This window comes from Rosa chinensis, chromosome 5 (assembly GCF_002994745.2).
Source record: "Rosa chinensis cultivar Old Blush chromosome 5, RchiOBHm-V2, whole genome shotgun sequence".
NCBI classification, from domain to species: domain Eukaryota; kingdom Viridiplantae; phylum Streptophyta; class Magnoliopsida; order Rosales; family Rosaceae; genus Rosa; species Rosa chinensis.
The window spans coordinates 66,114,434-66,135,443 of record NC_037092.1 but is presented as its reverse complement, the minus strand read 5'-3'; the positions used below and the strand labels follow the sequence as shown (position 1 = coordinate 66,135,443).

At 40.3% G+C, this 21,010-nt stretch overlaps 1 protein-coding gene across 1 annotated transcript; it reads left to right on the top strand.

Moving 5' to 3' along the window:
• The first annotated feature begins 13,389 nt into the window (after positions 1-13,389).
• LOC112165218 lies at positions 13,390-17,774 on the top strand. Its single transcript, XM_024301670.2, has 4 exons — positions 13,390-14,104; positions 14,456-15,240; positions 16,217-16,366; positions 16,822-17,774. The coding sequence occupies exons 1-4, from the start codon at positions 13,442-13,444 to the stop codon at positions 17,654-17,656; spliced, it is 2,433 nt and encodes an 810-aa protein (XP_024157438.1). The 5' UTR covers positions 13,390-13,441; the 3' UTR covers positions 17,657-17,774.
• The last annotated feature ends 3,236 nt before the right edge of the window (positions 17,775-21,010 follow it).

Below are 21,010 nucleotides of genomic sequence, written 5' to 3'. Positions count from 1 at the left end.
TATGTTTTCGTGGACTTCTCCTAGGGAAGGTAGCCTTGTTGGCTTCTGTCAGTCTTGCTTCAGCCTTCTTGGGGGTAGCAGGTTTACGATTTGGAGAAGTAATAGGTGGTTCAGAGACGGTTTTTCTACTACGTTTCATCTGCACCGCCTTTATCCTTAAGGCTATAGATCTAGCAACTTTCGATGTGCTTGCAGATGGAGCCATGACCTGCAATACATAATAAATATAGTTAGCCCCATAATATATGTTAACAATTAATGTCAATAAATAGATGAAACAAAAACACATAAAACAATGAAATAACTAACACATAAAGCAATGGAATTACTAACACAACTCAAAATTAAACAAGAAGACAATGAAATAACTAACATAATTGGAAGTGTTAATATACATGTTTCATCAAACACATCAGTACATATATATATAGGCATTCTAAAACAAATCAATCACGAACAAACAACTTTAACTAAGTGTTTTTTTTTTTTTGCCCTTAGCCACATTGATTGCAGTCATTTTCCACCCATATTGCTTCATCTCCAGGACGCATATAATTGCTATGCTGATCACCATCTATATTATCAAAAGTCTCGATGGATGGCATTGTTGCTTCAAATGGTTGTTGTTCTACTTCAATATCTTCTAACTCCTCATCTGAATCAGCCCCTTGATAGTCTCTATCTAGGACCCTTACTACCACTGACCATTGAGCATCGAGGGGATCCTCAATGTAAAATATTTGCTTAACATGGCTAGCTAAGACAAAAGCATCATTAAGATGACATTTCCTATTCAGATTTACCAATGTCCTAGTTCATCTACTTTAATGCCCCTAACATTCTCAACCCAATCACATTTAAACAACGGTACCCTAAACTTGTAGTAGTCCACCTCCCATATTTGTTGTATGACACCATAGAAGTCCATATCATCAGTTTTGGGATTTTTATCCTTTGCACTAGAAACTTGCATTGCATCAGCCACCAAAAAAACCCCACTTTTTTGCACTGATCGCACATTGTCCCGCTCCTTAGTGTTGAAATCAACACTATTAACCTGGTATCCACTAAAGGTCGGCATTACATGACTCGGTCCACTTGACATCCACCTTATTGTTTCCGAAACATTATTGTCCGGAAACTGCAGTTCATTTGAAACCTTCAAATCAATAATAGATTACATTAGCGTAATGTTGAAATCTTATTTTTTGTTAATCACTAAGAATCAAGTATATGATCGCATACCCTTTCCTTTAACCAGACAGCAAAGGTCTAGATTTGTTTACCCTTAAGCCACTTTTCATTTTGGAAAACCTTGGATTGAGAAGCTTCAACAATTCCAAATGTTCACTGAATATCAAACACACAAAACTCAATGATTTAAGTAACAAAATATTTAATCAATTCATGGACTGTAGGAAAACTAATGATAATTAAAAGTTTATGACTTACATGAAATAAGGACTTGCATCCTCGGTATTCTGCAATATACACAGATGTGCTTGATGCATCTCCTTGCCATAGACAGAAATCATGGTAGCGCCTGACAGCGGTTTGGATGCATTACAGGCTCGTGGTTTGGAACTTTCAGGGATTCCAGCAGTAGAAGCATCACTAAGCATACGTTCAGTGCAAAACTCAACAGCCTTTTCGACAATATAAGACTCTGCTATGCATCCCTCAGGATGCGTTCGACATCTAACCCACCCTTTAAAGACTTTCATGTACCTCTCGAAGGGGTACATCCACCGAAAAAATACTGGACCACAAAACTGAACTTCTCTTACGAGATGCACAGTTAGATGGATCATAATGTCGAAAAATGAAGGCGGGAAGTACTTCTCCAATAAGCAAACAGTAACAACCAAATCTGCTTGCATTTTTTCCAGCTTCGAAACATCGATCACTTTAGCACATATTGCCTTGAAGAAAAGGCAGAAGTGGATGATCGCATACTTAACCGACTTCTCAAGAACAGAACGTAAAGCAACAAAAAGAAGAATCTGCATGATAGTGTGACAGTCATGTGATTTTAGACCGGCAAGTTTTAAATCCTCCATAGAGACAAGATTCCTTACATTTGACGAAAACCTAACAAGAACCGTCATTTCAAAAAAAGAGCCACAAACTATTTTTTTTTTCAGCAAGCATCAAGTTCCAACTAGCCAGAGGTAATTCATCCCTTTTGGCACCAACTTTTGGGTTCAAACCAGCCCTAATACCCATCTCCACCATGTCCAAACGAGCTGCAACCCGTCCTTTGTCTTCCCAGGAATGTTCAGCAGCGTTCCAATGATAGCATCACAACAGTTCTTCTCGATGTGCATGACATCGAGATTATGTCGTACCGGAATATATTTCCAGTACTCTAGTTCAACGAAGACAGACTTCTTCTTCCAGCAAGGTCTGCCTTGGTCTTCAACACCCTTGGCAGGAGGAGAGCGTTTCTTTTTCCCACACACACAATTCAGACCCTCTACTCTAGCAAACACCTTCTCTCCGGTTAATGGTAGAGGAGGTAGGTCCTCCTCTACGGTGTTGTCAAAAGCAGCAGCCTGTTTACTATACGGATGATGTCTAGGTAGGAACCTGCGATGCCTCATGAATGTCATTTTTTGCCTCTCTTTAACCTATAAGCTCGAGTCTAGTCAAGGCATATTGGACAAGCATTGTATCATTTAACAATGCTACCAGACAAGTTCCCGTATGCGGGAAAGTCATTAATAGTCCACAGGAGCACCACTTTCAATTTGAAGTAGTCCCCTCTTAGTGCATCCTATACTCCCTCAACTCCATCCCACAATACTTTCATATCATCTATTAATGGCTGCAAGTAGACGTCGATATCGTTACCAAGTTGCTTCGGTCCCGATATTAACAATGCCAACATCATAAACTTCCTCTTCATACAAAGCCATGGAGGAAGGTTATATGTGACCAGTATAACTGGCCAACAAGAATACTTGCTGCTTAGAGAACTATACGGGTTAAATCCATCAGAAGATACGGCTAGTCTGAGGTTTCTAGGGTCGCTACTGAATTGTGGATATTTTTTGTCAAGTAATTCCCAAGTAGGAGAATCAGCTGGGTGTTGCATCATTCCATCTTTCTTTCTACCAGACTCATGCCAAGTAAGATTCTTAGCTGTGTTGATCGATTGATACATTCGTTTGAACCTTGGGATTGGTGGAAAGTACCATAAAACCTTCGCAGGTATCCCTTCTTTCACAGTTTTATCCCTACCCAATTTCCACCTTGGAACACCACAGTTGGGGCAGATAAGAGCATCTGCATACTGCTGTCTATATAAGATGTAGTCATTAGGACAAGCATGAATTTTTTCATACTCCATCCCTAAAGCACTAAGTGTCTTTTTCGCTTCATACAAAGACAAAGGAACCTGATTCCCTTCAGGAAGCAGACCCCCAATCATGATAAGCATATCTGAATAGCAAGCATCGGTCATTCCATGCTTTGCTTTCAAATTCAAGGTCTGAATTAGACCATTCAGCTTGGTTGTCTTCGTACAACCTGGGTACAAAGGTTGATCCCCATCCTCTACATACTTCAAAAACTCATTAGACCCAACCAAAGTCCTCATTGGTAGATTATAAGGCCCCTCGCTCGTTCTGCAAAGCCTATTCCTTAGGGAAAATAGGACCGAGATCGTCCTATGCAAAGGATACTAAAGTTCTCATTCCATTCTTACATAAAACCCGAAGGGATTCTATGGACCAATTCAACTAACTTACAGACCATTTATGGTATTAGTTGACGCGTAGACACGCTGGTCACATGTCGCGTTATTGTCCATTCCTAATACTACTTATGCTAAACTCCTAGCTCAAATCATAAGGCTATGGGCTCACTACCGAAATCATCCCATACAGTCAATTTGACTTGACCATGTTGGAGAGTTTACATTGATGACTTTTGATGATTACTCATATTTCCATGTACATACCCATATGATCTCGCGGAAGTGGCCATTAAACGACTTCAATGGTAACCAAGACATTGGTAATGCGCACCAATCTCCCTACATCCGCTTGAGGTTATGCAATATTACATGAAACTATGGTAATTCATCTACAATCCACCACCACTCAATCTATCCCTGCATTATAGCTAGTGACTGGGCATGAGTATCTCATACTTACGCATATTTGAGTGCGCGATTTATGTACCAATTACGCCACCACATCGCACCAAGATGGGTCCTCACAGATGGAATGGACATATACGTTGGATTTGAAGCTCCAACGATCCTCCGCTACTTAAACCCTTGCCAGGTGATCTCTTTACCGATTGTTTTGCGGAATTGTCACTTTGATGAGACAGTTTTCCCATTATTAGGGGGAGATAAGAACGTCGACATTCAACAAGAACAATAGGAATTGTCGTGGCCTATCCCCTTTATGCCTCATCTTGATCCCCGCTAAAGTGACGGGATCACATATATTTGTTGTAAACATGCCTGCAAGGATATATGTCCCTACGAGAGGGTGTAGCACCACCTTACACAAAGGTAGGCATGGCACTAACACCATAGATAGTGGCACTTTGGCATCACAGGTCATTACCCCAGTTAGGATGCATGGGAGGCTCATTGGTTTGAAGGATACTCTCCCTAGAAAGAGAAAGAGAGGGATTGAAGCACAACCAAATTCTTTGATCATCGACACTAAAATCCGTCTCATGAGAATGTTCTAGATTATGGTTATGTCCAAGACACGTTGTTAGGGGACATCTCAATGTTCGAACCTATTACTAAGAACATAGAGATCTCTGTGAGTTACACTAGTATACATGGGACATGGGATAGAAACTCCATCATTATTGATAATGTATTCGCACATTTCTTAGCGCATGAGATGGTTGAGTCCGATGATATCAAACCATGCTCCATTGATGAATGATGAATACCAACATAGAGGAAATTGGCCTATAAACAAAAAGATGCAATCCAAGTTAAAATGGATTATCCAACGAAGATGAAGGTTTTTTGGCTAATGTTGCCGACACCTCCTAACATAAAACTTGTTGACTAATGGGTGTTCGTTAGAAAGCATGATGAGAAAAAGAGATTGTAGACTTGCCTCATGGTGCAAGGCTTTTCACAACGCCCTGGAATTGACTACAAGGAGACATATTGTCTCGTAATGGATGTCGTTACACTCCACTATCTTGTCAGTTTGGTAGTTTCTGAATAACTTAACATGCAACTTACAAATGTGGTCACTAGGTATCTCTATGGGGATCTAGATAGGGAATATACATGAAGGTTCATGATGAACTTCATTTACATAAATCAAGTGGCTCTAGACCACTAAGCGCGTTTACAATGAGGTTGAAAGACTCACTAAAGTGACTACTTGATTGGGAAAGGATATGCCCGCGCGTTTCTATAATAAGTTTCAGATTCTATCGCAGTTCATGTTGGACATGATCTTCATTGAAAGCCCTTAAAGAGTTAAGGGAAACCGCAGAACACTTGAAATCCGAGTTTGAGATTAAAGATCTTGGGAAAACACGATTATGTCTCAGTTTAGAACTTGAGCATCGTGTTGATAGATGCTTAGGTATTTTGACAAGGTCAAGCCTTCAAGCACCCCCATGATCTTCCGTAGTCTTGATCCTAAAAATGATCCTCTTCGTCCAAAGGATGATGACGAAGATGTGCTAGAGGTAGAAGTGCCTTACTTAAGTACAATAGGCACAACATTGTACTTAGCTCAATGCACAAGACCAGACATCTCATTTATCATGAACTTGTTAGCTAGATATAGCTTTGCACCAACGCGATGTCATTGGATTGGTGTAAAAGATATCTTTCAATACTAGAGATGTAAGACTGATACGGGCATGCTTTATCCCTACAGAGAGATGATGGATTCGGACACACCAGGAACGTCGCCAACACTGGCTTGCGTCCTCTATCCCCATCCCAAAATGAAAATGACATGTGTTTTTGGAAGGTTTTGCTGATGTTGGGTATCCTTCTAACCCACACAAAGGTCAATCCCAAACTGGTCAAGTGTTCACCATGGGTAAGACCGCGATATCTTGGAAGTCTACAGAACAGACCCTAGTCGCCATATCTTCGAACAATGCAAAGATTATTGCTTTTCATGAAGTGGTTCATGAATGTACATGGATTGGATCCATAATTACGAATGTTCAAACAATTGTAGTTTGAAGTCTACCACAGATGAGCATTTAGAATAATGCTACTTGTTTTGAACGAATGAAGCAAGTCTATATCAAAAGCGACAACACCAAGCATAATCAGCCAGAACAGACTCTCCTCAAGATCAAAGCGAACTAGGTTCGATCTGAGGACAGTATGGCAGACTTGCTCACTAAGTCATTGCTCACTTTCAAGAAACATGTTGGTAGCATCGTTTGCAGAAGTTTTCTGAACTCCCATGACCGTTGTCACCAGGGGGAGATGTCTACATGTATGGTCTCGAAACGTGAAGGGTGTGTTGTGCTCTTTTTCCCATTCAACCGAGGTTATTTTTGTCCCACAAGGGTTTTGTTACCCGATAAGGTTTTTTATAAGGCAACGAGAGGAGCACTACGTTTGGGCGACACAAGAGGTAGTATTCAAGTAAATCCAAAATATGTGTCTGGCCCAAACTCTAGGTTACTTGACCTAGTCATAATAGGGTTAGAATTAGAGATAATATTAGAGAATCTTGGAGATATCTAATTAATGTAATATTATGTTTCCTTGTACAACTCTGATTCTATGCCTGGTAATCCTCTATATAAAGAGGCCCCTATTATCAATTAAAGTACGACTCAATTCTCTCCCAATTTCAATTTTCCTTAAACAGTATGTGTATTGAAAACTATAGTATATAAAGATAATATTTAGATAATAGATAGATTCGGTATTTACCAAAATCAAACCAACTTTTTCAGTAATTTTTTATTTTGATTTTATCTGTCTCGGTTATCAAAAAGTCGCCCTACCAAATCTAAAACATCGGTTGATATTTGGTCGTTTGGTAATTACCAAACCAAGTGACAGCCCTAGGTAAAACTATACTCTAATTTTAGACTATTAATCAGATAACAACTAATGATTGAGATTAAACAAAATATGTTATTTGTTTTCTAAATAATATATTTCATTATATATCTAACCAAATAACTATCCATTTATTTCTTTCTCATTCTCCTTCAAATTCATTTAGTACAAGTAACTTAATTATGTTAAATAATTACAGGCAATCCAACTCCTCAAAATATTCTCTTCTTTCTCTCCTTCTCTAATTTAATCTGTTGCCAGAAAAATAATTAAGAAAATGTAAAAGTAAAATTGGAATTGAAATTGGTCTACTCATTTCATTTCATAGCCCGTTAATATAGGGATGGAATTACAATGGAAATATCGATTAACATCAATTACAATAATGATAGTAAATACTGATTGTCATGTGATTGCAATTCCTTGATTCCATCTTCGTCTGTTTCTTTGACGAAGGCACATAATATGCTTTTCCTTTAATACTCCCCCTTGTGCCAAGTCAAAAACAAAATGGTGCATGAGTTGTTGCCTCACTAAAAACCTTGCCAAGTAATAATAAAAACCCTATGGGACAAAAAATACACCTTGGTCGAAGGAAAAGAGCACAACGCACCTTTTACATTTGAGGATTCCATGTGTGTGTTAGACTCCCCTTGACATCCACACCTCCCCCTGATCCTTACATTAATCAAGGGAGCTTGGAAAGTCTTCGCATTCCTATGTTTTTCACGTGTTTCTCAAATATGGCCTTAGGCAATGATTTGGTGAACAAATTTGCCACATTTTCCTCAGACCTTACTTGATTCACTTGAATTTTGAGGAAGGCCTGTTATTGCTTATTGTAGAAAAACTTTGGCGATTTGTGTTTTGTATTATCACCCTTGATATATCCTAGCTTCATCTGTTCGATGCAAGGTATATTATCTTCATAAATGCAAGTAGGCACTTCAGTGGTAGAACTCAAACCAGTAGTCCCTCGAATATATGTAATGATAACTCTTAACCATACATACTCACGAACCGCCTCATGTAGAGCAATGATCTCTGAGTGGTTCGAGGAGGTAGCCACAAGGGTTTGCTTGGTTGATCTCCAAGATATCATCGTGTTCCCAATGGTAAATACATAACCAGTTTGGGAACGACCTTTATGTGGGTTAGAGAGGTACCCATCATCAGCAAAACCAACCAAAACGTCATTTGGCGTTTCGGTGTAGTGAGTGGAGCTTTCGTCATCAACATTTCCTTTAGAGATTGCAGTTCCATCTGCGGTCCCTCTTGTCTCTCTGTAGGGAAAGAACAGTTCCAAGTCAATGGTTCCTTTTAGGTATAGGAAAATGTTCTTGATACCATTCCAGTGACGCTGCGTTGGCGCTGAGCTAAATCTAGCTAATAAGTTCACTGAGAATGCAATGTATAGTCAAGTACATTGGGCTAAGTACAATAATGCACCTATTGCACTTAGATAGAGAATTTCAACTCCCAACACCTATTCATCATCTTCCTTTGGACGAAATGGATCTTTCTTTGCATCCAAACTTCGACAGATCATGGGAGTGCTAGAAGGATGCGCTTTTTCCATGTTAAATCTCTTGAGCATCTATTGGGTATACGCAGACTGGTGGATTAGTATTCCACAAACTCGGTGTTCTAGTTCAAGGTCTAGACATAATCGAGTTTTCCCAAGATCCTTCATCTCAAATTCAGATTTCAAGTAGCTCGCGGTTTTTCTTATTTTGTCAAGAGTACCTATTATGTTCATATTATCAACATATACAACTACAATTGCAAATCCGGAACTTGTTTTCTTTATGAATACGCAGGGGCACAATTCATCATTCTTATATCCCTTCCCAATCAAGTAGTCACTTAGACGGGTATACCACATATGCCCGGATTGTTTTAATTTGTGAAGTGAGTGTTTCAACCTAATTGAAAACGCACTCCATGGTTTAGAGTCACTTGACTTGGGTAATGTAAGGCCATCAGGCACTTTCATATATATCTCTGAATCAAGATCCCCATAGAGATATGCAGTAACCACATCCATGAGCTACATTTCCAATCCTTCGGAAACTACCAAGCTAACTAAGTAGCAGAATGTTATAACATCCATTACTAGAGAGTATGTCTCCTCGTAGTCAATTCCAAGGCGTTGTGAGAAACCTTGCGCCATAAGGCGAGCCTTGCACCTCAGGACTTCATTCTTCTCATTACTCTTTCTGACGAAGACCCATTTATGTCCTACAGGCTTTACACTTGGTGGGGTTAGCACTACTGGACCAAATACCTGTCTCTTTGCCAGGGAATCTAGTTCTACATGGATTGCTTCTTTCTATTTAGGCCAATCTGCTCTTTGTTGACATTCTGCAACAGACCGTGGTTCGATATCATCGTGCAACATTGTATGCAAATACATCATCAATGTGTATGGAAGATCTTTCTATCAACTCATACGCACTCTCATAATCCATTGAGATTTCTTTGTTCTCTGGAATCATTTCAAACATCGGAGCGTCCTGCAGTATTGATTCATGGACATAACTATAACTAGAGACAGTCTCATGAGAGGGATTCTCTGCATTGATGATTAATGGATCGGTTTGTGCCTTACTCGTCCTCTTCTTCCTTGGGTGAGTGTCAATCGAACCAAGTGGTCTCGCCCTCTTCCTTTGGGGAGCCACGGCCTCAACCACACCTCCACTAAGTGTGGTTGCAGTGCCTCTATCTGCGGCACCGTGCCTCTTGTTGGGGACTTCTAACCTTGCAGGCACATTTGTAGCTAGTATATGCGATCTCGTCACTTTTGTGATATCAATAAACGCATCAGGCATCTAATCTGTTACGTTCTGAAGATCGATTATTCTTTTCACTTCACTTTCACATTGTGAAGTGCGGGGATCAAAATGAGACAGAGTGGGGACAAACCACGACAATTCCTATCATTCCCTTGGAAAATCCTTTTTCCTATCTCCCCCTAACGATGGAAGACTGTCTCATCAAACTGACAATCCGCAAATCTAGCGGTAAAGAGATCGCCTGTCAAGAGTTCCAAGTAGCGGATAATTGTTGGGGTTCGTATCCAATATAAATACTTAATCGTCTGTAAGGACCCATTTTGGTGCGTTGTGGGGGCGCAATAGACAAATATACTGCGCAACCAAATATGCTTAAGTGTGAAATGCCACGCTCATATCCAGTTACCAACTGGTACGTAGAAAATAGTTGGCTAGCAGTGGGTTTGAAACGAATAAATAAAGCTGCGTGCAATATTGCTTAACCCCAGGCAGATATAGGCAGGTTGGTGCACATAACCAGTGCCCTAGCCACCATCTGTAGTCTTTTGATGGTGGGTTCTGCGAGACCATTTTGTGTATGCACATGGGGTACAGGATGCTCTACAAGTGTATGGTATCGACATCATCTCTAGGCGTTATCGGCATCATTTTAAGTAGCTAGTGAGCCTTGTGCTTCCGATATTTGTACCTAGGCGGTATATATACCAATAACGACGACGATTGGCTTCGACGATGCCCTTCATGTTTGGTTGGAGCTTGTCTCCTTGGGGGATCAAAGCCTCAGATGATGGCCATCTTGGTCGTGGTGGCGCGGGGCTTCTCGCCTTCCACCTTGTCAGAGACAAGAGGAGTAGGGGTTTTCATTGACGGCAAAGGCGATGGAGGGCCCATGGCGGCGACTTTCTGTGATGGTGGCGGGGATTGGATGAATCCGGATTGGCTGGGTCTCTCTTCTGCCTCAGTTGACGGTCGTTTGGCTTCTGACTTGGTGGGTGCTCCTGAGGGTGGAGTTGGTGGATCTGGCTTGCTCGACGACGGGGCCTAGTTCAAGCGTTGCATATCTACTCCCTCTAGCGGTGAAGGGGTGAATGGCGCTGGCCTGTGCTAGTTATGTTTGTACAGTAGTGGCCACTGGTGGACTTGCTGATGGTGGTGAGGCTAGGTTTCAACTTGGGCTCTGTGGAATTTGGTCCTTGGGGGATGCTAGGGCTACCATGTTTAACTGGGGCTTTTGGGCTCGATCTTGGTTGATGGATTCCCTATGGACTGCAAGGGTCTCTTGTTGGGCTGAGATTGATTGGGGATCCTCAAATTGGGTGGCTCTAATGAATGAAGATGGAGTGGAGAGTGACAAGTCATTCTCTACTCCAATTATTATTTAATTTTGTTAGGTCGCAAAGATCATAATCTCTAAGGATTTTTTTATCTTGCTTCTGAGATTACTGATTTTTGTTTGGAATAAAAGTGCGTGAACTGTCGAAAAGGTGAGTGTACTGGAGGTATAGTGGGTTCTTGTTCTTGTTTTAGAATAGGAGTCTCAGGGTATTCTGAGAAACGATTATTTCTGTCAACCCCTTAGAAGTATTTCGTTTTTGTACTGCTTGCTGAATCTATATAATGAGCTAACCTCTTTTCATAAAAAAAAAAATAATAAAAAAAATATAATAAAAAAAGAGATCAATCTCTATTTAGAGTTTAAAGGAAAGAAAATTTTTAGTTTGTTGATTTTATTCCTTTGGTACTCAGGTTGCATGTCTATCATAATGAAAAAAAAATTGTTTTCTGGTTCTCTGTTCTTTTTTCGAGTGAAAAATAAAATGGGACAAAAATCCTCCACATTACAAGGTGCCGGTCCTAATACTGCTCAAATGCAATCATTGCCTTCTGAAGTACTAGACCCACTACCTCCCTCCCATTATGCCTCATTGACTATTTCAAAAGCACATCACTCGTTTTACAAAGCCTGCTCTTAAGCAAAAACAGGATCGAGACTTTCCTATGCTAAAGACACAAAACAAAACATTCCATTCTTACAAAAGATACAAGGAGATATCTGTGGACCTATCCATCCAGAATGCGGACCATTCAAGTATTTTATGGTTCTGGTGGATGCTTTGACACACTGGTCACATGTCGCTTTATTGTCCACAAGAAATGCTGCATTTGCAAAACTCCTAGCATAGATTATACATTTAAGGGCTCACCACCCTGATCACCCTATCAAGTCTATAAGGCTTGATAACGCTGGAGAGTTTACATCAAAAGCATTCGATGATTATTGCATGTCGAGCTAGCCACTTAAGCAGTCAATTATGGTTATGAACTTTAACCCCGGAAGCATATATTTACGTCGTCAAAGCGTTGGTAGCAGACCCTCGAAAGGATCCATATCCCCAAGTTTATTAGGGTGGGTGGGAACAAGAAGCCACCTGCGAGAGAACAAGACAGAAAGACAGACGGGGCGGAGAAAGCAATAAGGTATGTGGAGAATTTCCATCCACTCCTTCGGAGCCTCAGGTCATAATTACGCAATTGGCCCTGTTGGAGTATCGCCACATTGGAAACAAAGGGGTGACAAGCCCATCCCCACACTATAAATACATGTCTCTCCACTCATTCAAGGAAAGCCAACACTCTTCATTTACTCCTACCTAGTCTATATTCTTACATGTATCTGACTTAGGCATCGGAGGGTCGAAGGCCGGCTAGCTCGATCTTCCCTCTGACCTCTGTTCATGGTTGGCAGGTACGGATATCAGAGGTGGAAACTCTCATGACAACCCCGTTTCTTACACTGAAATAGTCGTAGCCAAGGAGGGGATAAGAAAGCACAGCGCCGCCATCCTTCCATGTCCAAGGAACAAGACCATTATGTAGTCAAGAAATCTATCTGTCGAGAGTCAGTGAGTTTTCAGCGTCACCGCCAGTAAACACTAGCAACGACCTTAGATTTGCACTCAAGAGAGAAAGAGAGCATTTATCATAAATGCATGATCTAAATAGAGATTGATCTATGTTACATAAAAATTTAAAAATAGTTTTTTTTTTTTTGGTTACAAATTTAAAAATAGTTTTTCGATTCATATTAGAGAAGAAAGTAAATATATAGATAATCTTGATCGATTTGGTATTTCAAATCAGGTTTTGTCTGTAGTAAATGAATAATCGGAAAAAAAAAAAAAAGAAGGAAGAAAGATTATCATATGTTTTTGTATTTTAGAATTAATAAATAAATAGAAAATTATTATTTAATCTCAACCATTAGTTGTTATCTTAGCTAATGATTTAAAATTATAGTATAATCTTAACTATAATTTAGATGATCATTGATCCGCCTCCATTTAACAATTCATAATAAAGCAGATTTGAGGAAGTCGTAATAAAAACACTCGCGATAAAATAAGGGAAGTTGAACAGATAATGGGGCTAATGGGCCATTGGGCCAGAACAGCTGTTTCATAAGCTTTTGGCCCGTAAGTCGAAATTCGTTCGTACCGGTTACTGTACTCCCTCCAAACTTCCTAGAGAAGTTTCCAAAAATTCCAAACCGCATATAAAGACAAAAGCCTCCCAAAAAAATCTTAGACAATCCCGCTAAAAGGACTCTATGGCCAGTACCAGCGGAGTCCCCCGCTCCGATCACCGCCGCGACGACGACGACGACTTCATGGACATTGATACGCTCGACTACGACACCGAAATCGCCTTCAACCTCCAACTCCAAGAAGCCCTAACCGCCTCCCTCGCCCCTCAACCACCCTCCTCCGCCGCCCGTAACGACGCCGCGTCGGTACTCGTCCGACTGGAGCAGGCTCTGAAAGACCGCGTGCATAGCGAGATCGAACTGCGGCGGGTGAGGGACGATCTCGCGCGTGTGATTCACGATGCCAAGGTCGCGAGGGAGATCGCGGACATTCCCGACGACGAGTGGGAAAAGTCCGGCGGCGACTTTGCCAAGCCCTTCGACGGCGGCTCGTCGGCGGCGGAGGCGGCGGCGGCGAGTGTGGAGAGCGAGTTCAGGCTCTATTTCAAGGGTTTGGTGAGCGAGGAACAGGTTGGGGATCGGAAATTGGTGCTGGCCGGGATCGGAGTAGCGATATGCGACCCCAGGGATAATCTGGTGTTCGAGGTTAGGAAACCGCTGATTGGGAATGGGCTTAGTAGAAATTCGGCCCAATTGAAGGCCTTGATCGAAGGGCTCACTGCTGCTCTGTCTTTGGGGCTGAAGCGAATCTCCTTCTTCTGCGATAATTATCCAATCTTTCAGTTTGTGAGTTGATCTCTCCTCTTGGATACTTGTTTTTTTTTTTTTTTTTTGGATTGAATTTGTTTGATTGGGTTTTGAAAAAGAATTGATTTTTAACTGTGTTATTGTTCTCTAAATTGTCTTGGGATTTTACTATCTTTTTGGTTCCATGTCAAATTTTAATGTCAAGAACTCAAGATGTCATCCATGGTGGACAAAGAGAATATAATTACCCTGAAGAACTTATTTCAGTATTGTTTTCTCGCTTAATTTGACTATGAGAGAAAGAGGTTTAAAAATTGAGTTTACTATTAGTATTATTGTAGAGCATGCAGTGTTGAAAAATTATACTTGAAGTTGTATTGACATGTGCAGGTTAATGGGAAATGGCCAGCAAAGCAGCGCAAGGTTGTAAATCTTGTTAATCAGGTTAAGAGCCTTCGAAGCAAGTTTACACAGTGTAATTCCAGGCTTGTGCCTCGGTTGGAAATTAAGTTTGCATTTAAACTTGCAAGAGATGCCATAGAGTCTCAGTCTCTGTCTCAGATGAAGCCTGCAGAATCTACCACTCACAAGAATGTGAAAGAGACTTGCGTGATTTGTATGGAAGATAGTGATGTTAGTCAGATGTTTTCAGTTGATGGCTGCCTACATCGATATTGCTATTCTTGTATGAAACAGCATGTGGAGGTGAAGTTGCTTCATGGGATCCTTCCTAAATGCCCTCATGAAGACTGTAAGTCTGACCTTAGTGTCGACAGTTGTGCGAAATTCTTGACACCTAAACATGTTGACACTATGCGTCAACGTATAAAGGAAGCTTCAATTCCTGCAACTGAGAGAGTTTATTGCCCATATCCAAGGTGCTCTCTCTTAATGTCAAAAAGCGAGGTTTTACAACATGCTAAGAAAACCTTGATGGGGGCTGTGGAACAATCAGGGCTTAGGAGATGCATGAAATGTCACTACCTTTTTTGCATCAATTGTAAAGTCCCTTGGCACAGAAACATCACATGCGCTGACTACAAAAAGTCGAATCCTAATCCTCCAGAAGAGGACACAAAGCTAAAGTTCCTTGCCTCTAGTAAGCTTTGGCGCCAATGTGTGAAGTGCAGCCATATGATTGAACTTCTTGAAGGTTGCTACCACATGACTTGCAGGTATTTAGTCATGTCTATTCTTGTTCACGCCTCTTAATTTTTTTTATCGAGTATTTTCACATTTTGCAAGCGAAAGAGGACTCTGTCTAAAAAGTAAATTTTCTGATCTAAATTTTTTAGACTGCTATTGTCATTGTCATAACCCGAAAAGCAAAAGGCCATAGTTTGTCTTCTATAAACTAACCTGCTTGCTCCACTTTTCGTAGCGTAGCTTTAATTTTCTTTTTAAAGTTAATAAACTAGGTAATGATAGTTTTGAGATTACTCGCAACTAAAGGTAACAGCAGAGGTGGGCAGACTGGCAGAGTAGTGAGTGATCATCGGTAAGAGAACTGATGCAGGACCAATATATAAACTGTAGAACTAAGGATGTTGTAGAGATAATCTGCAGTAGACTAAGAAAACAGAAAGATAACTACACCCAGAGAACTTAGGCATCACACCTAAGGTTAGGTTGCATCACACAAACCTGGAGAGAAGCAGAAAGCTTTCAATTTTATTAATCTCAATCTGAAAATAAAAGACTACAAAGGCCTCTATATATAGGGAGGCTAAGATAACTCTAGAATAACTAGGAATATCCTTGAAGAATCCTAAAGAAATAATCCTAATAATTATAAGAATCCTAATAATAAAAGCCTAGATTTATTTGAACTTCTTTCCAAATCTTGACTTAAAATATTCCGTTTGTATTCTTCATCAAGGACAGTCTGCGCTTTCTGACATATAATCTTGGACATCAAGTAGAAACAGTTGTGGGAAGAGTGATCGAGGAAAAGAGTTAAAATCAAATGTGGGCTCGATGACCTTTGATTTGTGGATAAAATGATTTTAACAGAACTTAGAAATACTAACTAGTGGTTTGGGAATCTCTGATTCCTATCGGTATTGTTATTTCTTTAATCTAAGCTGTTGTAGATTAAGTTTGCAAATGACTGTATTTATGTCTCCACCAATTATTTTATTTCTTTTGTAGGTGTAATTATGAGTTCTGCTATAATTGTGGAGCTGAGTGGAAAGACAAGAAGGCAACATGTACATGCCCGCTGTGGATTGAGGATAATATTTTGCATGAGGATGATGATTTTGATGGAGAGTCGGATTCTGAATCTGAAGTTGAATTTGTGTAACACATCCTCTCCAAAGAATTCTCCCCTTAAATTTTCTATGACTGGGAAATATTGAATAATGTTTACTTTTATAAGTTTGGCCAAGTATTAAACGGCTGTCTCTTTTTTGTAGTTTGGTTTTCAATTGCTTTCTACGAGGTTTTTGCATCTCTTAATTATGGTAATATATTTACAAGGAGATCATGGCAGGAAAAAAAAATACTAAACTCATATAGAACAGTGTCACCAAGAAACTACTTGATAAACTCATATAGAAGTGTCACATGATGGACCTATGGTAGATGGAAAAATAGAATATACTTTTGTCAATAGTTGTCTGTGTGTTAGATTTTATACTGTGGTTGGGAATCTGCATTTTCAGTATCATGCTCGTTGGAACTGAAAGCTGGTGGATAGTAACTGTATTCATGTCATCTTGGTCGTCACTCTCATGCTTTTATTGTTTCTGCAGAAGTGAGCATGATGGTTGCCATTATTGTGGAGCTGAGTGGAAAGACAGAAAGGCAACATGTTCATGCCCACTATCAGATGAGGATAGCAGTTCGGATGGCCAAGTTGATAAATATTTTGAGGAGGAAGAAGATGATGATGAAGATGAGGACTACAATGATGATGAATATCAAAGTGAAGATGAGGAGGAAAAAGAAGTTGGAGGTCATAAGTATGAAAACAATAGTGAAGATGAATATGAAAGTGAAAGCGGTGTAAGTGAGGAAGAGGTTCAGGAGAGACAGGTTCAAGAGCAGTTTTTGGGGAAAGATATCGAGAATCATATCTTGTCTGATGAAGATGAATATTATGGGGTGGAGGAATATCAAAGTGAAGATGAGGAGGAAAAAGAAGTTGGAGGTCATAAGTATGAAAACGATAGTGAAGATGAATATGAAAGTGAAAGCGGTATTAGTGAGGAAGAGGTTCAGGAGAGACAGGTTCAAGAGCAGTTTTTGGGGAAAGATATCGAGAATCAGATCTTGTCTGATGAAGGTGAATATTATGGGGTGGAGGAAGAAGAAGATGACAACAACGGCGAGGACTTCAATAATAGTGAGTGTCAAAGTGAGGATGAGGAGGAAAATGAAGTTGGGGGTGATGAATATGAAAACGAAGGCATTGTAGTTGAGGATGAGGTGCAGGAGGGACAGATTCAAGAGGAGGTTTTGGACATGGATATGGGGGATCATATCTCGTCCTATGACGATGATATATATTTTGATGTAGAGTATGAGGAAGATGAAGAGGAGAACTATTGTGACTTCGATTGTTGTGACTCTGACTTGGATTTTTAATTCCATACCCGAGCTAATAATTTTCCAGTAGGAATGTAAAGTAGTAAGTTGTAAAACTGCTTGCCCGATTTAAAACCTAATAATCATTAAATATTGCGGTGATGCTTTCTTGGTCAAACCCCTCAAACGCTAGACCCCTTCCAGTCGATCTTCGTACCTGGCTCGGAATAACAGCTCATGACAAATTGGGGACACTAGAGTAAAAGATTGCGGTACATACAATAATAGATTACTATGTGCTTGTATCTTAAATCAGTTGCCAAGTAAGAAGGAGAAAATTTGTATCATCCACTACTAGTCTACTACAATGACTCTACATTATTTTAAGTCTACATGACTATAAAAATTATCTCTTAAAAAGAAAATAGCTCAAACTTTATTTTGTCAATGCACTCAATTATAATATTCCAGTGTATATTGTTAACTTGGTGAAAAATAACTTCATAATACGTAAGCTAGCAAACTAAAGAAAATTAATGGCTCCTGACCCTTAGTAGTATGGCAAGGAGTCTTGGATGGATATGTCAAGCGCAAAAGGCCAATCCCCTCCTGCTCCTTTTTGGTCTTGGGTTTTCATTCCACACCCCCAATCGGAGCCTCTCTTCAAAGAAAAAGGATATCTATTTCTCAATTTCCAAACCTTTTTCAAAAAAATAGGTTTGGAAATGTCATATGGGAAACCCTGACCATAATTTCTCATTTACTGTTAAAAAGCTTCTCATCCATTCTAGAACATTGCTAGTAATAGACGCAATGTTGCAGATTATCTCTCACATCAAAAGCAGGAGGGTATGTTGGTAATCCTCACCCATTAAAACAAATCAAAGAGAGGAACCTTGTTAACAGGATTCATACCATCATATTCTTGAAGTATAACTGGAGATCAAGCAAAATTCCAAGGCCTGCCACGAGGGACCTTTCTTCTGTCTCCACAGTCGTCGTCAAGAAAAGACGAGCATAGCATTCGGCTTCTCTTGAATCCGAAAGCTCTTCTCCTAGATCCTAATGCAATGGAAGTGAAGACGTAAATCCTTTACATCCACCGCCTTGTGAGTCAGAATCCTTCCTAGTAGAGAGGATTAAGAATTCACAGCGTTGCCTACCTAAATTATAAGAGATTGTACATGATAAGTGAATATTAGTTGCATATTAAATTTAAAAACTAAAATTATAATAATTTGGAATTGTGCATTTATTATCAGCCGTTAGAAAAACAACACTCATAATTAATGCAAGAAGATGATGAGGTTTTTCCTTTCATCAAAACTCACCTCGTCCAACGGCGCACCCGTACCGGCATGTGGCGCGTGCAGTCGGATGAGCTTCTCTTTTTGTGGGTTATCGATTTCCTCCCAGGTTGGGTTTTGGGCGCTAGATTTTGCTCAGATGGCGGTGGAAGCAATGGTGATGCTTCTGCATCGGCATTGCTCTGACTTGGATGGATTGGATTCGCTTTGGCTTGGGTTGGCACTGGTTTCTGAGATTGTGAGGTGGTGGGTTTAGGTCGCAGTGGTGGTGGGGCTCGACTGGACATTTTGAACAACGGCCTTGATTACAAGATCGGGTTCCTTGCGCGGTGGCTTCGATGAGGGTAGGTGGGATAGTGGGCTGCGGTTGTGGCTTGCTTGAGAATCAGGTAGAGCGTCGGCGATGGTGGTATGAAGGCAATGTAGATATGGCAGGTCAAGGGGGGTGGGTTTCACAGGGCTTCTACATGCCTTCTTTGAATGGGTTGGTGATCCCAAAGGCACCTGTGTGGGCTACTAATCTCTTAGTTAGTTTTTTCTTCTTACTATAATTTCCTACCTTGTTAGGGAAAGCTATGCACTTTTGTGCACCTATGTCTTTTTTTAGGCTTGCTATTTACTATGTCTTTTCATAGTTCATAGGCTTACTTTACAATAAGTGAGCATGGATGTTCGTTAATGAGTGTTACTAGATATATATACGCACACCACGTCTTCTTATTTGTCCAATGTATTCAAAGCAGTGGAAAGGTATGTAATGTACTGCTACTCAAACAAGATAGAATTTAGAGAATGAATTGTTTGATATCTTATTCATCTCACAGTGGAGGTATATAAAGAGGACTACAAGAATATAATAGGTAAGTACAATATATTCTATACTACGAAATAAATACAATATATTCCATTCCTAATACTAAACCGTGACTCACGCTAACACTCCCCCTCAAGTTGGCGCATACACATCGACCATGCCCAACTTGCTTAGTGAGTCATAAAACGCCTTCCTAGAAACTCCTTTGGTAAGTATATCTGCAAGTTGCTCTTCCGTCGGAACAAAAGGAAAACTAATAATTTTGGCATCTAGCTTCTCCTTTATGAAGTGACGATCAACTTCCACATGCTTAGTACGATCATGTTGTACTGGATTCTGTGATATGTCAATGGCTGCCTTGTTATCACAATACAACTGCATAGTACTTTTGAGTTTGAAACCCAGATCACGTACCAGATTTCTCAGCCACAGCAATTCACACACTCCGTGAGCCATACCTCTATACTCGGCCTCAGCACTAGATCGTGCCACAACTTTCTGTTTCTTACTCTTCCATGTAACCAAATTACCTCCCACAAAGGTAAAGTAACCTGATGTTAACCTCCTGTCTGTAATATTTCCAGCCCAATCTGCATCTGTAAAGCCACAGACCTCAAGGATGTTGTTATGTCTAGAAAACAATACTCCCCTTCCTGGAGCTTACTTCAGGTACTTTAAAATTCTCATAACAGCATCCATGTGACTTTCACTCGGGTTATGCATGAACTGACTCACCACACTCACTGCATATGCAACATCTGGTCTAGTATGAGCCAAATAAATCAAGCGCCCAACTAACCTCTGATAGCGAGCTCGATCAGTAGGTACCTGATCTGGATACTCAGCTAAACAATGATTCTGCTCAATAGGAGTATCAATGGGTCTGCAATCCAACAAACCTGTCTCTGTTAGCAAGTCAAGGACATACTTCCTCTGGCACAAGTAGATTCCTTCTCTCCCCCTGGCTACCTCAATTCCTAAGAAGTACTTAAGTTCACCCAAGTCCTTCATCTCGAACTCAGAGGCTAGCTGTCTCTGCAGTCTATCTATCTCAACAGTATCATTGCCAGTAATTACCATATCATCCACATAAATAATTAGAGTTGTTACCTTCCCTTGTTGATGTTTGAGAAACAAGGTATGATCTGAGTTGCTTTGTTTGTAACCAACCTTTCGCATGAACTGTGAAAATCTCCCAAACCAAGCACGAGGCGACTGTTTGAGACCATACAGTGACTTTCTCAATTTGCATACAAAATCACCAGGAGAAGCAACTACATACCTGGGTGGAAG